Source organism: Mizuhopecten yessoensis, unplaced genomic scaffold (assembly GCF_002113885.1).
Source record: "Mizuhopecten yessoensis strain PY_sf001 unplaced genomic scaffold, ASM211388v2 scaffold10323, whole genome shotgun sequence".
NCBI lineage: Eukaryota > Metazoa > Mollusca > Bivalvia > Pectinida > Pectinidae > Mizuhopecten > Mizuhopecten yessoensis.
The window spans coordinates 265061-283020 of NW_018408489.1; the positions used below are offsets into that span (position 1 = coordinate 265061).

General features: G+C 38.3%; 2 protein-coding genes across 2 annotated transcripts; one reads left to right on the forward strand and one right to left on the reverse strand.

Moving 5' to 3' along the window:
- Positions 1-389: 389 nt before the first annotated feature.
- On the reverse strand, positions 390-4945 carry LOC110460124 (heavy metal-binding protein HIP-like). Its single transcript, XM_021512859.1, has 3 exons — positions 4676-4945; positions 3651-3929; positions 390-778 (listed from the first exon to the last, which is right to left on the reverse strand). Exons 1-3 carry the CDS (start codon positions 4875-4877, stop codon positions 630-632), a joined length of 630 nt encoding a protein of 209 aa, XP_021368534.1. The 5' UTR covers positions 4878-4945; the 3' UTR covers positions 390-629.
- Positions 4946-11246: 6301 nt separating this feature from the next.
- Positions 11247-15080, forward strand: LOC110460121 (palmitoyltransferase ERF2-like). The gene is made up of 2 exons (XM_021512856.1): positions 11247-11629; positions 13919-15080. The coding sequence occupies exon 2, from the start codon at positions 13926-13928 to the stop codon at positions 14982-14984; it is 1059 nt and encodes a 352-aa protein (XP_021368531.1). The 5' UTR covers positions 11247-11629; positions 13919-13925; the 3' UTR covers positions 14985-15080.
- The last annotated feature ends 2880 nt before the right edge of the window (positions 15081-17960 follow it).

The window sequence follows — 17960 nt, forward strand, 5'->3', positions numbered from 1 at the left end:
ATCCTGGGGTCTGGCCACAACCCTATGGTCCTAGTTTCTGAGTCACAGCTTGGAAGCAATTGAGATCCCCACCCCATAACCATACATTAAATTGCTGGGCATGACAAACCTAATACAGATATGCTACAAGGATTGGCCTTGGGGTCTGGCATATTCCATTGGATCTCATTTGGAGAATATTTTGCCATGATTGCTTAGATATCCAGGTGAGCGATACATGCCCTCTTGGCCTCTTGTTTTACTATCGCTCTAAGCATTTGAGCTACAGTGTACCTGTTCAACGGTGTGCTACTGTTATTTTTAAACGGAACTTAACACGGTCCGTTGGGACGGGGACCCTTCAGTTCCAATAGTATTTCACATTCGATACAAAAACAATTATGTATGGAACAATTTATTGAGTTTTCCACCAATTATATCGAAAATTTGTGTATTGTTTGTTATATTGATAATGCTGTCTTGCCGATTTTTCAACTGTTTGTGTGGGATTCAAATTTCAGCCAAATATACCTCATGCAAAAGAAACCCGGAGAACGAGCTAGGTGTATATGTCGTGATGAAGTTTCCGTTCGCTATTTTGATAGTGATTTCAAGCCAATTTTTCAATTCTTTGTGTTGAATTAAAAAAATCAGCCAAATATAGGTGCCTCTTCTACCTCATGCAAAAGAAACCCGGAGAATGTGGTGAATCTGTCGTGGAGGAAGTTTCCGTAATTGTCCGCCTTTTCGACGTAGACACTGTCCCCTGTGTTTAGTTGGACCAAGATAAGGTTCCCACCTATGTCAAAATAAGTTGAAAACGTAGATGCAAAATATGTATAAACATGAAGAGCCCTGTGAAGGGTGAAAGCAGCTAGTTTTTTAGCCGGTCGTTAAATCTTATATTTTCTATATTTACTTACTTCGCATGGACAAAGTAGTTTACAGTTGCAATTCCAACCGTCGGCTGTCTTATCTAAACTGTCGATCGTATCGATTTAAAGCTGACAGTGCAAGTTAAAAAGCTTTCAATTTAGCATCGAACTGTTTTTGTATGGTATTTATGATCTATTTGAATGACACAGCTTTGCAAGCAAGCAACATAATGCGTGCTAGCGCATTATGATTTGTTTGCTTGTAAATCTGTGTCATTCAAACAGATCATAAATACCATACAAAACAGTTCAATACTTATATTTACGTTTCTCTGCCTCTTATGTTCTTTTTTAACTTATAATTTATAATTTAAAAATTAAAAATGCCCGCCTTACCGACAGTCCACACAATTTCGTTCAATAGTTTGAACAGCGTATTGTCGCGTGCTGATTGGCGAACAAAGTAGTACTTTGAAATTTTAACAAACCCTTCATTTTATTCCACAATTCAGTATCAATAGAATTGCGTATGTTATGTATATAGGGTGATTTAAGTTTATCAATAGAACTCTGAGCTGAAAGTTAGATTTGAAATTGTTTCGATTTTTTCCCGGAACAAAATTCGCGCATGGACAAATACAGTGAACACCGTTAATCCGACCTTGCCCTCCACGAGGGAGTTAATTCGAACTTTTCTCTTTGCTCATTTTGTGAAGAATCCAGGCGTGAATGTATTTGTTGATTGTATGGGAACCTGACAACAGTCGGTAGACTCTATAACAGCATCGTTATTTGACATGTCGTCAGAAACTGAGGAACCGTGGATCCGAGACGCGTGAAACTGATAGCGTTTGAAGTGAGTGATCTTGCTGCGACGGAGCACAGAATCGTTACACATGTCTGAAATGTTTATGTGTGCTGTGACTCATATCAGTAGGTCTGTAACATATGTTTCAGTAGGTCTATAGAATATGTGTATTTCAGACATTTGTAACGAACCCCTGTTGATCAGTGCAGTGTAACATACGATATTTCTGATAAATTGCATGAGCATTAAAATTGTTTCCATTGCCGGCATTGCAACCGATGTGCATTTTGTACGAGATTGCAGACCTTGGTCTTGTTTTCGTTGTAATAAAAGTGTTTTTTTTATTTCATTTTGTATTTTGCACATAAATTTACAATGACATTGTCAAATCTCACAATGCCCAGCGATATTTCAGCAGCCGTCATGTTTATTTATATTGGATATTGTAGTTCCGGTCAGTGTTGTATTAATACGCTAAGAATTGTGTCTCGTGATGCATGGTAATTACAGTCCCATCAACGACACAGCTTTCAAAGAGGCTATATAGTGACAATGCCATGCAAATGTAAATATATGAGATTATTTTATTTTTTATTTTTTTCAAAATATTTTTTTTATGGTTTTGAGATCTTCCCTATATCTTCGGTTATCGTTTCTAAGGAAGTGCCGACATTTTGTTTTTTTCATTGCTTGGTAACGAGTATGGTTCTCGCTGGGTATAAAAAGCGCATAACTGCTTTAATTTTAACTTACTTAGATAAATGATATCTTTGATGTGTTCCATTTCAGTTTTAATCCAATGAACTGATACAAAATGTTGGTAAAAGGTAATGCGCTTTTTATACCCAGCGAGACCCATACTCGTTAAACCCCTGTCACACTAGGGCCGCGTTCCCACGGCGTCCGAGAAAAATCCAGAACGCCGATCTGTGCGCAGTTGAATCGCAAGCATCGCCACGGCAACGCAGTGACATCGCCAGTGAACGCGGTGGGATCGCATAGAACGCCGAGCGACGGCGCTCACTTTGAGCATGCCCAAAACAAACGCCGTCGCTCGGTGTTCTGATAAGAGCGCAGCGGGGTCGCCGGAGCAGCGCAGTTAGGTCTCCTACAACGCCACATGATCGCCGCGGGCGCGCACAGAGGTCGCAGTGCGAACGCAATGGTTATCGGTGACGCTTGCACGGCGATCGTACGACGTTCTCTGAGATGACACTGCGTCTCTACCGCGCTTATACGGCGCCGTGACAATTCAATGCACGCAGTGGACGCGCAGTAAGAGCGCCGTGAGAGCGCCATGAGAGCGCAGACAATCACCAACTATAACTCCGTAGGAACGCGGTAGAACGTCATGGAGCTTCGTTGGAACGCCAAGGTCGCCGTGAGAACGCCGTGACATCGACATCTTCATGAAAAAAATCAATTTTTCCTGCGATCTCACGGCGCTCTGCGAAATTTAACAACGCCGTGCAATCGCAGTGGAAACGCGGCTAGGTGTGACAGGGCTTTTACCAAGCAAGGACAAACTAAAATGTCGACACTTCCTTAGAAACGGCAAAAGGAATAGATGGGGAAAATCTCTAAACCAGAAAAACATAAACCATAAAAAACCTCAATTGAAAGCTTTTTAAGTTGCACTGTCAGCTTTAAGATGTGTCTTCGATAACCAAGGGTTAACCCTAACCCAGCCTATAAACATGAACGACGACTGTAAACGTTCCAGTGTAGATTGATGTTTCTCCGGTAGGAAGCCCCTGCTTAAAGTTATTGTTCGTCAAGGCGTTTTTGACAATAATAACCCGATACTAAGTGCATGTTCTACAGAACCGATTCAAAGCTGAGGAGGTTACATAAAAAGGGGCAATTAGAAGTTACCTTTTGTCGTAGACTGGTTAAAAATTGTATTTACACTTTCGAAAACCATTATATTGTGAGCACGTTAGTGTTGTTATTGCCTCTTGGAATTATTTAAAAGCGCTCTGACCTACCTGTACTACCTGCATGAGCATAACCGTCAGCCAGGCGGCTCCTTGATGACATCAGAGTTGTGTCGAGGGCGCTGGTACTGTCGGTCATCAGGTTCCAGTAAAAAACGTACACCCCGTCCAGTGGCACGACGAAAATACCGTTAGAGCTGTTGTAACCGTTACCATAGTTGAGATGGACTCTGTCATACACGATCGGCTGGCCTCGGACGATCTTATGAAGATGGCTGCCCAACTCGGCGGAGAACGATACTCCATAGTTCGACAACACTCGCTTGTTTCCTGTAAAGGAGAAAATTGTTTCTTTAGCAATAATGTCATAATATGTTGGAGTATAAAGTAGCCCGATTTTAATCTGTCCCTGGCACCTGAATTAGACATTTTACCAGACAGTCAAGTCTGGTATCAGGGCAAGAGGAAAAATCGTTGGTGACATGTATCTGTCAAAATGTCTAAGTCTGGTGTCAGGGACAGAGGAAGCTCGGGCTAAGTATCAAGGTCCAATTCTATAGGGGACAACATCAGACCCTTCTTACGATCATGTAGCACGACAGTCCAATCAATAACTCCTTATTCTCCCCTTATCTCACCTGGTAGATAAACCTGAAAATGTGCAATGTACCCTCCAAACAGCAACAGCAATTCCAACAGTAAAACTATGTTTTTCTGTATTACCTTCCACGATGAAATGAAGATTATGGTATAATTTTGTAATCTGTGATTGGCTAATAGGTGCACGTGACAAAATATTCCTTACTAATGTTTCTATTCAGTATTATCGGCACTAAAATCAAAAATAAGGCACGAGGAAGAACTCCACCTTGTCTACCTGTGCCAAACTAGTTTATATCGAGAAGATCAATGGATAAAATTTAGATACTAAGTCTTATATATGAGACAGCATTGTTTTTTTTTTATTACCGTAGCAACAAGTAAAATATAACTATTTCATAGAAAACTCATTGAAGTGTTTCGTTAATTAAAAAAATATGATATGTGCTAAATGGGTATATCCAATCCCTACTTACGTTGTACGCCAGTGTTTGATTTTTGTCTTACTATGGCTTTGAGTTCTCGCATTTCCTCGGACATTATTTCGTTGCTTTTCTTAAGTTCTGCCATTTCAGCTCTCATTTTCTCAAACTCCTGTAGGATGTGCTGGTCTGATTCGGCCGACACGCAAAGATGCAAGCCGATGGAAAAAAGAGCAAATTCAAACATCCTCACCATTGTCACAGCGTATTGAATCTATGGACTATCTTACAATTTCTTAACCTATATTCACCTTACAACCTATATGCACGCGTTATATGTGAATACTCAGCTGTTTGATAAGCATATACTTATGATTGTGATAGTGTCCCGGTATTAAAGAGACAATGTTTAACACAGGTAAAGAGACAATGTGTTCTGGAGGTAAAGAGACAATGTGTTCTGGGGGTAAAGAGACAATGTGTTCTGGAGGTAAAGAGACAATGTGTTCCGAAGGTTTAGAGACAATGTGTTACATAGGTAAAGAGACAATGTGTAATATAGGTGGGGGAAACAATGTGTTCTGGAGGCAAAGAGACAATGTGTTCTAAAGGTTAAGAGACAATGTGTGAAGTTTTAGAGACAATGTGTTACAAAGGTTAAGAGACAATGTGTGAAGTTTTAGAGACAATGTGTTACAAAGGTTAAGAGACAATATGTAACATAGGTAAAGAGTCAATGTGTTCTTGAGGTAAAGAGACAATGAGTTCTTGAGGGAAAGAGACAATATGTTCCGACGGTTAAGAGACAATGTGTAACATAGGTAGAGAAACAATGTGTTCTGGAGGTAAAGAGACAATGTATAACATAGGTAAAGAGACAATGTGTTCTTGAGGTAAAGAGACAATATGTTCCGAAGGTTAAGAGACAATGTGTAACATAGGTAAAGAAACAATGTGTAATATAGGTTAAAAAAACAATGTGTTCTGGAGGTAAAAAAACAACATGTTCTGGAGGTTAAGAGACAATGTGTTCCGAAGGTTAAGAGACAATGTGTAACATAGGTAAATAGACAATGTGTAACATAGGTAAAGAGACACTGTGTTCTGGAGGTAAAGAGACAATGTGTTCTGTAGGTAAAGAGACAATGTGTTCTGGAGGTAAAGAAACAATGTGTTATGGAGGTAAAGAGACAATGTATTACATAGATAAAGAGACAATTTGTTACATAGGTAAAGAAACAATGGTTTCTGGGGGTAAAGAAACAATGTGTTCTGGAGGTAAAGAAACAATGTGTTATGGAGGTAAAGAGACAATGTGTAACATAGGTAAAGAGACAATGGGTTCTGGAGGTAAAGAGACAATGTGTTCCGAAGGTTTAGAGACAATGTGTTACATAGGTAAAGAGACAATGTGTAATATAGGTTAAAAAAACAATGTGTTCTGGAGGTAAAAAACAATATGTTCTGGAGGTTAAGAGACAATGTGTTCCAAAGGTTAAGAGACAATGTGAAACATAGGTAAAGAGACAATGTGTAACATACGTAAAGAGCCAATGTGTTCTGGAGGTAAAGAGACAATGTGTTCTGGGGGTAAAGAGACAATGTGTTCTGGAGGTAACGAGACAATGTGTAACATAGCTAAAGAGACAATGTGTTCTGGAGGAAAAGAGACAATGTGTTCTGGTGGTAAAGAGACAATGTGTTCCAAAGGATAAGAGACGATGTGTAACATAAGTAAAGAGCCAATGTGTAACATACGTAAAGAGACAATGTGTTCTGGAGGTAAAGAGACAATGCGTTCTGGAGGTAAAGAGACAATGTGTTCCAAAGGATAAGAGACGATGTGTAACATAGGTAAAGAGACAATGTGTAACATAGCTAAAGAGACAATGTGTTCTGGAGGTAAAGAAACAATGTGTTCTGGAGGTAAAGAAACAATGTGTTCTGGAGGTAAAGAAACAATGTGTTCTGGAGGTTCTGGAGGTAAAGAGACAATGTGTAACATAGGAAAAGAGACAATGTGTTCTGGAGGTAAAGAGACAATGTGTAACATAGGTAGAGAAACAATGTGTTCGGGAGGTAAAGAGACAATGTGTAACATAGGTAGAGAAACAATGTGTTCTGGAGGTAAAGAGACAATGTGTTCTGGAGGTAAAGAGACAATGTGTTCCAAAGGATAAGAGACGATGTGTAACATAGGTAAAGAGACAATGTGTAACATACGTAAAGAGACAATGTGTTCTGGAGGTAAAGAGACAATGTGTAACATAGCTAAAGAGACAATGTGTTCTGGAGGTAAAGAGACAATGTGTTCTGAAGGTTAAGAGCCAAGGTGTTACTAAGGAAAGGGACAATGTGTAACATAGGTAAAAAAACAATGCGTTCTAGAGGCAAAGAGATAATGTGTTCCGAAAGTTAAGAGACAATGTGTTACATAAGTAAAAAGAGACAATGTGTTACATAGGTAAAGAGACAATGTGTAATATAGGTTAAAAAAACCAATGTGTTCTGGAGGTAAAAAAACAATGTGTTCTGGAGGTTAAGAGACAATGTGTTCCAAAGGTTAAGAGACAATGTGTTCCGAAGGTTAAGAGACAATGTGTAACATAGTTAAAGAGACAATGTGTAATATAGGTTACAAAAACCAATGTGTTCTGGAGAAGAGACAATGTGTAACATAGTTAAAGAGACAATGTGTTCTGGAGGTAAAGAGACAATGTGTAACATAGGTAAAGAGACAATGTGTTCTGGAGGTAAAGAGACAATTTGTTCTCGAGGTAAAGAGACAATGTGTTCTGGAGGTTAAGAGACAATGTGTTCCGAAGGTTAAGAGACAATGTGTAACATAGGTTAAGAGACAATGTGTTCTGGAGGTAAAGAGACAATGTGTTCTGGAGGTTAAGAGACAATGTGTTCCGAAGGTTAAGAGACAATGTCTTACTAAGGAAAGAAACAATTTGTAATATAGGTAAAAAAAACGATGTGTTCTAGAAGCAAAGAGCCAATGTGTTCCGAAGGTTAAGAGACAATGTGTTACATAGGTAAAAAGAGACAATGTGTTACATAGATAAAGAGACAATGTGTTCTGGAGGTAAAGAAACAATGTATTCTGGAGGTAAAGAGACAATGTGTTACATATGTAAAGAGACAATGTGTTCTGGAGGTAAAGAAACAATGTGTTCTGGAGGTAAAGAAACAATGTGTTATGGAGGTAAAGAGACAATGTATTACATAGATAAAGAGACAATTTGTTACATAGGTAAAGAAACAATGTTTTCTGGGGGTAAAGAAACAATGTGTTCTGGAGGTAAAGAAACAATGTGTTCTGGAGGTAAAGAAACAATGTGTTATGGAGGTAAAGAGACAATGTGTTACATAGATAAAGAGACGATTTGTTACATAGGTAAAGAGACAATGTGTTCTGGGGGTTTCTTCAATGTGTTCTGGAGGTAAAGAAACAATGTGTTATGGAGGTAAAGAGACAATGTGTTACATAGATAAAGTGACAATTTGTTACATAAGTAAAGAGACAATGTGTTCTGGAGGTAAAGAGACAAAATCGCCCGCAGGCTCTAAGAGACAATGTTGGTTCTGTATGTTGTAAAGAGACGATATGTTCCGCGTAGGTTAGAGACAATATTTGCCTCGGAGGTTAGAGATGTGTTCCGCGTAGGTTAGAGACAATATTTGCCTCGGAGGTTAGAGACAAAGTGTTCCGCGGAGGTTAGAGACAATGTGTTCCGCGGAGGTTAGAGACAATGTGTTCCGCGGAGGTTAGAGACGATATGTTCCGCGGAGGTTAGAGACGATATGTTCGGCGGAGGTTAGAACAATGTGTTCCACAGAGGTTAGAGATGATATGTTACGCGGAGGTTAGAGACAATGTGTTCCGCGGAGGTTAGAGACAATGTGTTCCGCGGAGGTTAGAGACAATGTGTTCCGCGGAGGTAAGAGACAATGTGTTCCGCGGAGGTTATAGACAATGTGTTACGCGGAGGTTAGAGACAATGTGTTCCGCGGAGGTTATAGACAATGTGTTCCGCGGAGGTTAGAGACGATATGTTACACGGAGGTTAGAGACAATGTGTTCCGCGGAGGTTAGAGACGATATGTTACACGGAGGTTAGAGACAATGTGTTCCGCGGAGGTTAGAGACGATATGTTCCGCGGAGGTTAGAGACGATATGTTTCGCGGAGGTTAGAGACAATGTGTTCCGCGGAGGATAGAGACAGTGTGTTCCGCCGAGGTTAGAGACGATATGTTTCGCGGAGGTAAGAAACAATGTGTTCCTCGGAGGTTAGAGACAATGTGTTCCGCGCAGGTTATAGACAATGTGTTCCGCGGAGGTTAGAGACAGTGTGTTCCGCGGAGGTTAGAGACATTAAGTTCCGCGGAGGTTAGAGACAATGTGTTCCAAGGGAAAACAGAAAATATGTTCCGGAGGTAAACAGTAAATTTTTTCCATATAGGTAAAATGCTATATTTGTTCCATAGGTAAATAGACAATAATAGATTATTTTTCGAAAGTTAAAAGAAACGTTTACTTGAGGTTTAGAGAAAATGATATCCGGAGGTAAAGAGACAAAATGTTCAGGGTAGTAAAGATACATTATGCTTTGGAGGTAAAGAGACAATGTCTTCCGAAGATAAGGAGAAAAAGCGTTCCGGATATTAGATAAAATGTGTTCCTTAGGTTAAGACGTAATGATAGATTTGTGTTACTTAGGTCAAGAAACAATGTGTTCTGGAGGTGAAAAGAAAATATGTTTCATATAGGTTCTAAATCAATATCAAATCTGATTCTGTCAATGATTTGGAATAAAATTGAAGAGATTTAAAGCCGAATACTGTTTTCAATATTTCCATTTGATGTTTTTATCGTTTGACATGATTCAAGTGTGTTACAAGAAAAAACTCTTGAGGACAAAATCCATGCTTGAGCATTAGAACGGTTTCGTGAAACTGGATCTAACTTGAAATGGTATACGTCTAGCCTCGAAATTGTAATCATTCAGATTTCAAGATATTGAAATACAATTCGTGAAAAATATTCGGTTGTAAGTTGTAAGTTGTAACTATGAACTCAGCAGCGTTTAGAAATTAGTGAGCGATTTTAGACGGCAATTTTTTGACCAAATGGGAAGGTGTAATATGAAAATCTTTAAAAATCCTAATCAACAGGACTGTGTGTAACTGTACACATGTGTATGTTGACTTGTATACACGTGTGACATCTCTCTTTAAAAGAACGTCTGACCGTGTCAGCGCCAACAGGTATAAACCCGTACAAAGATTAGTGTACTTATTGTGATTTGTAGGATTACCAGATCAGAAGTTGAATGGCATATTAACATAATATATATGAAGTACACTATGACATAAGACATGAATTCTCTTTTTCTGGGCTTCCGTTTCGTCCACATACATGCGCTTATACCAAATATATATATACTCTTTTATATTAGCTTTACAGGACCCAAACGGTACCCGTTGTTTATCACGTGACTGGAATCTTGTTTGTTTGCGTGAGTGGTTTTACGTCCGCTTTACGACAGGGTAGTTCGGTTCTGTCACATTCAGCACTTTCCGTATGCGAGAAAAAGTACATTTACGGAAAGTGCCGATGGTTCCCGATAGGAATCTGTCATTTGATCAGATCAATTTCGCCATAATAATGTCATATTGATCATTATATTTACTCAGACATGTGTGGTTCCGCAGTGACCTTAAGTGTTGACCATTTATTACCAGATATTGATTATAAACGAGTCAATAGATATATCTAGTTGACATGTAAACACGGACTTCGATCTAGTTCTGCGATATAAGCAACAGTGGCATTATAACTTCACTTGCATAATATTACCACATGTATACATGTATAGGAAAAGTTGGTCAATAGTTGACCTCAATTCACGTGTAATGTCATGCACCATTATCTCCAGTGATCTTTGGTCACAATATTTTTCGTGTAAATGTACCCTAACGCTTTATGGCACGGAATTAGAATATGTGCTATTTAAGTCCATGTTTAATGTCACTATTGCCAGAGACGTAATATGTACAAAGTATGGGGAATGCATTTGCTTTGTTTCTTATCCAAATAAATGCGTTTTTGTTTAAATTACATGAAATAGTTTCTGTTTTCAAGTATTTATTTTTGGCGGGTGGTTATGAGAAGAGGATGGGGGGGGGGGGCATTTGAGTTCGGTTTTCATCATCACCCTTCCGGCAGGTAAGTTTTTATTTTTACACTGTTATAGCACGGAATTAGATTGTTATCTAAGTCTGTGGTTATAGCCCCCGATTATATTATGTTTATATATTCACACTTTAATACAATATCACTCCCAGCAAATACTTATAATATGTATATTTATGTACGTCTCTCCTCTCAGGTATCGTATTCATGATAGGTAGCGTATATAATGAGTAATTAAGATAATTGTAGAATAATTAAGAATTATAATTGGCCGTGTTTGTAAGAAGGGAGATGACTCTTTAACACACTCACGCGCTGCGCTATCCCGTACACACATAGCTGACGGGACGAGACACGTTTTTAATCTACTATATAAATAAAACACACGCACAACGCTGTGTTCATAATCACATTTATCAATACATGACGTATTACATATATAACTGACGGGTGTAAGTGATCGCATTATATTTAGTTTTAGGTGGACACAAGGTCTCAAATAATGACATTTACACTGTAGTGATCGAATACCAGCCTATTTGCAGCAGGTATACGTTATGTCAAAACTCATGTCGTGTAGTTCTAGGTGAAATTAAACTTGAAATCGGAGTAAGTTCTGGGCTTAAGTTGTCAGGGACGACATGTAAACAACAGTTATACACACGTACACACACTCTGATATTACTCGTGGTCATTGATCTGTGACACCGGCGAGCTTGGACACATTGACCAATGTCTGGACATGGTCAGTGCTAGGTGAAATGATATTCCTATAAACATCAGCGGACACACCCTCCGTGATCAGGTATGTACAACACCTTTTTGGTCAGGTAAATAATCGTTTACTTATTACTGTAAATAGTGATATTCTTTTATTATATAATTTAATAGTTTGTATATTTAAATCCGGATTTAGCTGCACGAACAGTGGCGATGTCAATTTTAGCTTGGGTATTGTAAATGAGTAAGCTTACACTGATCAATGTGGTGTGTTAACTAAACGTACTGTGGAACATGCTGAACATGAAAATATAGGCACAAAGATAATGTCATTATATCATGAAAAAACACATCAACCTAAAATACGATGTACATGTATATATTAAGTCAAGTAACTTCGATTAATGTCGTAGCTTGACTACCATGGAATTATGTCATAAATGTGGGTTTTTATATCAAGACCCAATGACACATCTAGTGCTACAGTGTACTTATACTTCCGAGTTGAGGGACCAACTATATATGGTGCTGTATAATTAATATCAAGGATATACTGTTTAGTATCTATTTACACTCTCTCCCAGATCATGAGATATTACAAATAATGATTGGAGGAAATATAACCTACAACATTAGTGAGGAAGAGTTGAATGATTTCAGGATAAAACTCATCATTTATGTGTACAAGATGTGTAAACTATATTATACTTAATGTATATAATAGTTATGATTAAAAGTTTTGAATACATACATATCTAATGTAGAATTTCTTTAAGTTATGTGCACTTAGTAAAAGATATCACATGAGATACTATATGAACTATACTACATATTAAGATGCATGGGAGTATACATATGTGGGCCCGTAACACCTCGCAGGTAGGGATATCCCCCACCCTTATGTGATCCAGACCCACAGATGTATCTTCCGCGTTTATAGTTAGTATGTTACAATAACGTCTGTATTGCATGTATTAACAAATACAACGATACATTGATTTATATACATAGTCATGTGTAAGTATTACGTATCACTTATCAATACAATTTATTATAATTTACTTGGCTTGTGCAAATCAATTTACAATCTGTATATTGAAACTTTTTAGGTTTACTCTAAAATATTCTCTTATTTTACACCTTATATCCACATCCCTATATATAAAGTGTATATTTATGTAATGCATATTATGTATTCGTGTATATATGTACCAAATACTTCGTATATATGTTCCACATTACTTTGTAATCTTCATCTTTGGAGGAAATAAAGAGAATAATATACATTACATGTACAAACATGAACACACGCCCCCATGGGTGTTTACAACCGTTCATTGACTTAAATTTTCCCGCTGGAAAGCTTTCAAATTAAAACACTGAAGTTAAAAAAATTCCTTAAGGATCCCTGTCCCATGCAGTGTTGCTGTAAAACTCTTCTTTGACTCCCACTGAAGTTTTTCATGCATACAGTTACCTCCCCTTATATTTGTCTTTGTCTTGTGTGTGTGTGTGTGTGTGTGGGGGNCAAAATAATGATCGGAGGTCTGGAGTCAAATCTATATGATACTCCTGTTAAATTTTCACTCTTAGAATCATGGTGTTGACTATATTTCATCTATATTAGTATTAAAAAAAATCATTTCAAACAGTTGAAGTTCCAAAAGATAGGGAATTCTTTTCCAAAATATGTTTTGATGCTAGAAAATAAATTTCCAATTCATAGTAAAAGTAAAAAGGTTTGGTAGTGGTGCGGGGACCCTTAAGTAAAGTTAAGAAATGTACCTTGTACCATATTTATTTGGATTTCTTGGCATTTATGAAGACTGACTGTTGCAATGTTATCAATATAGTTAGTACTGTTCAGTTATCTCGTAACTCTACTTCTACGTTCCTTGTTAAACGCTATTTGTTTTTCTATGTTAGCTTGGTATTATTTCAAGATAAACTGTTTACAAAATATCGTCTGTACAACTTTAACGAACATTGGAAAAGTCAAAATTGATCTGCCCTCATTGCAAATATTTGGGCCTCATTTTCTCTCGTCACTGCTAAGTGTCATAGTTATCTCCCTTCATAGAAACGATAGCTAAGAAACGACTGGGACAAAATGCAAAACTGAGCATCAAAATGAATTCGATTCTTAAAGAAAAGAAAACGGCTAATATCAATTTCCTATTAATTTTATTCATAAAAGTAAAATAGGAAAACAAAACATACCACAGCCTAACCTTACAACGACAAAATCCGAGTGAAAATAAAAATAAAAACGAAAACAAATGGACTGAGGCGAAATGAGCGTGTTTACGTGCAGTTGTCTGTATTTTCGGGTTTTTTTCATAAAATGATTCAATATTTGTTTTATTAATTTCAGGTCCAAAATGGCGGATGAGGTGGTACTGGACATCGGAGGTAGGGAGGAACCTCAGACTTTGATGGGAAAAATCCGAGAACGCTACAACGATCCGGAGGCTGACAAACGTCACAAGGTATCTGCTCAGAGATGGGTGCGCTATCTGATGGTGTTTCAGACTCCAACTCAACTGTTCATGTTTCACTATTACATCATCCCGTGTCTATTCGAAGACTACGACGATTGGACTAGATATTATCTCAAAGTTTTCGTCACCTACCTTGCTATACAGGGAGTCGTGAACTACTTATGTACAGTTTTCTATGACACGAGTATCTCCCCCTCCAAGGATCGGCCTGACCTACCGGGACTGACTGATTGGTGGAATAATCCGCCCGACCATTTTGTGTCATTACACAACCAGAATGGATCTGTCGTTCTCATGGAGTCACCGGATGCGGACGAATCCGGATTTGAAACGAAATATTGTGAAATTTGTAAAATTTACCAGCCGCCCCGTACACACCACTGCAAATTGTGTGACGCGTGCATTCTGAAGCGTGATCATCACTGCTATATGGTGGGAAACTGCATCGGTTTTAAAAACCAAAGATATTTTGTGGTGTTGACATTTTACGCGATGATAATTGGGCTTATTGGTGGATATTTTCAGTACAAGTATTTACAGATATTTTACTACCCGGTCAGTTACGCGTGGACGGATTTCATTCCTCCGGTAGCGCTCTACCGATGGCTGTTCGGACGAGTGGACGCAATGACCTTGCACATATGCGTCATGATAATTCACGTGTATCTAGAATTTTTGTTCGGGTTCATTGGATTTATCTATTTCAACTCACAAATGACAATTATTTCCAAAGGAAAGACGATGCATGAACTGGCGAAATTTATTCCTATTCGAAACGTGAATAATATCAATCGTAATTTTCGTTCTGTGTTTGGCGATTTCTGGGCTTTGAACTTCTTTTTCCCAATGCAGGCGTTATTCCGTCAGAGAGATGACGGTAAAACTTGGGAAGGTATCAAGCTTGACCACAATGCTAACTTACAGGAGAAAACGAACTGAAAACAACGTGATTTTATAACAAAGCTTTGTTTAATTATTACCAGTTTGCCTTGATGCCTTCATTTTTTCATTATTTATTAAAACTATCGAAGTACAGCTTTTAGTTTTAATTTAACTAAATACACAGGGTCAAAATTCTGCACACAAAAAAAACAACAACAGGATAACTAAAACATTTTCCATTAAACGTCATCACTTATATTATGTTTGACGTTCTATTAACAGCTATGGTCATTTAAGGACGTGCCTCCATGTGTGTAGTGTATGCGTGCTTGTGTGTTATGTGACCCGGTGACAGGTTATGTTGGTGTACTTGCTTCCTTGTGATAGCGCGGATCTGATGCCGACTTTATAGTGCTATCTCACTGAATTACCATGCCGAAGGCACGCATCCAGCATTCCACCCGGTCACATTATACTGACAACGGGTAAACCAGTTATTGATATTTCCTTTAATGCTGAACGTTAAACAGGGACTAACAACTACCATTTTTAAGGACTTTGGTATGTCCCGGCAGGAGTTTATACATTTATAGACATCTGATGAGATTTACTGGCTAATGTTTGAAGCTAGCCAGGAATTTGTTCACCGAATAACTTCTATCATGCCAAAAAGTCTCAGCACCTTCTAACATCCAAAAAGGGTCGGAATGGGTAAACATGTTACCCGTTCCCGTGACTGACTGCAGTATTAGAGTGCAATTAGGCGAAATCTCTCTATGATTTTTGACAGCTACTTAACTGATTTGACAGCTACTTTACTGATTTGACAGCTATTTTACTAATTTGACATACTATTTTAGTCTTAGTGAGTTGTTTCAGCAGTTTAGAGTCGAGACACCGGTCATTTACACTCTTTGCTTGACATAGGAAACAGACATTTTCAAAAGCTCGCAAAATAAGTTTCCAATTCCTGTTTGTGTTCAAAACAAACTGTTAGCATCAGCACCTTAATTTTTGCGCGTGCAACATTTCGCGAACTATGCCAGTAAGGTTTTTTTCATGAATACTCGAATTTGCCAAACAATCCATTATACATATTCAATATTATTAGCTATCTCTTGGTTATATGGGTTCATAGACCCCGTCTGGTCTATAAAGACAAAAGGGGTCTATGAGCCAGTAGACCCCTCCTGAACCAGAGATAACAAATTTGTCACCCTGACAATCTGTTATTTCATTTTTTCCTGCAAAATTATAAGGCACTTTGTGAGTTTCAGTTGTAAGGTGAAAGTACCCAAATCGGATCACCAACCCATCATTTTATTCATTCATTGAAAAATCTGAGGAGGAATTATATTAATCAATGGTTGTATCAAAAGAAAAACACGATAGGTGTTCTTACAAACTGAATTAGTACCAGGATGCACTTGAGATACTTACCGAACGCTCTGAAGTCACTAATCACCGTTTCCATTTTTTGGCGAATGTCATGACCCAAATCGGACCAAGGCTTGAATTTGCAGTATCTTACACTTCAAATGAATATTTTTTTTGTCAGCATATTATCTTTTTATGATGACCTTTAAAATTTATATGACAAAAAGTATTTCTATAGTGTGAATGTATTCCTATAGTCAAAAGGAGAATGCATAGTCGTCGCACGCGCCATTTAAAAAAAAAAAAAAAACGTAATCAAAACACTGACATTTGAGTTTGAATTACGTTTTAATTCTAGTGCTATTTGAACTTAAAATCTAACCGTTTCTAGACAAAAAAATGTTGCATGGCTATCTATTTTAAGGCTACATCATTGTTATAACTGATTTGTTGACACATTTATTGATTTATAAGTATTTTTGCAAAAAGTGATCCGATTCGGGTACTGATCCGATTTGGGTACTGTCACCTTACTTGCCTGCTACCAAAGTAGCCACTACCGGACATCTTTTCGGCAATATTTTGGACAAAACACAACAATCTTTGCAATAAGCACCCTAGAGACCCCATCAGTGTCTGTTTAGTTGAATTTGCTATCGTTTTAGATTGCCTGTAGGCTATTTCATCCTGTGAATAATTTGTAAACCACGAACGCTTGTGTGTATGTCGGACGCCATCTTTGTTGCTATGAAGAGAGATTCTAGTTTGAGTTATCTCCCCTCGCACGTGCTTTTATAGACCCCGGCAGAGCGAGGTCTTTACAAATATAGACCACGGCAAGATATCCAATCATAAAGAGTGTTACAAATTAAAAGGGTGACAATATTCAATATAAATTGTATCTATAAAAACATATTTCACGGGAGATTACATTCCCGAATGAGACACTTTGTGGAATTAATCGAAAATCCTTCGTAAAAAAATAATTATTGACAGTGATTGAAAAAAAACCCATTACCTTTTCAATGGTATAAGTATAATATACATACTTGGAAAAAATGATTGTAAATGATATATTCCAAACTTTCGACATTCCATATAATGTTCTTCCTGGGAAAGGGAGAGAATGCGTACACCTTCCGAATTCAACCTTCAGTGCAGCAACGACACAGAGAAAACAGGGTCAGACGGGTATCGTCTCACGTAGTCCTAATATATACAGGTAAGGTGTTGGGTGTATGCGAGGTGAGATTTTGTGTCAGGTTGGTTGGTTGGTTGGTTGAGTTTCTTATCGTCTACACTTCACTGACGAGGTCGGTGTTCGGTTGACGTGAGGGGGTAAGTTGGCGCTTACTAGGCCCGTTTTCGTTTATCGCGACCCAAGCGGTTGAACCGGTGGGACCAGAGTTGTTCGTTTATGAAATAGAGTCGGACCTAATACTCTGATGGTGCTTTCAGGCGAGCCTTGACCAAGCCTTGCAAGACCTGCATAAACGTTTTCAGGTCCGCCAGGATTTATACCTGAAAATATTACATTTACAAACGGACCTACCGGTTGTTCCGCATAAACGAACAGGCCCTAGACCCTCTGAGATTCAAAATGTCCTAGGCCCATCATCAGGGGCGGGTCCAGGTGAGGGCGTCCGCCCCCCCCCC

What these genes read in the sequence shown, in the direction of transcription:
- LOC110460124 (XM_021512859.1), bottom strand. Translation starts at nt 4,877, where the DNA reads ATGGTGAGGATGTTTGAATTTGCTCTTTTTTCCATCGGCTTGCATCTT. An exon ending in ATCAAACACTGGCGTACAAC is followed by an intron (nt 3,930 to 4,675) that starts GTAAGTAGGGAT and finishes TCTCCTTTACAG; the next exon opens with GAAACAAGCGAGTGTTGTCG. An exon ending in TGCTCATGCAGGTAGTACAG is followed by an intron (nt 779 to 3,650) that starts GTAGGTCAGAGC and finishes ATTTTGACATAG; the next exon opens with GTGGGAACCTTATCTTGGTC.
- LOC110460121 (XM_021512856.1), top strand. Translation starts at nt 13,926, where the DNA reads ATGGCGGATGAGGTGGTACTGGACATCGGAGGTAGGGAGGAACCTCAG.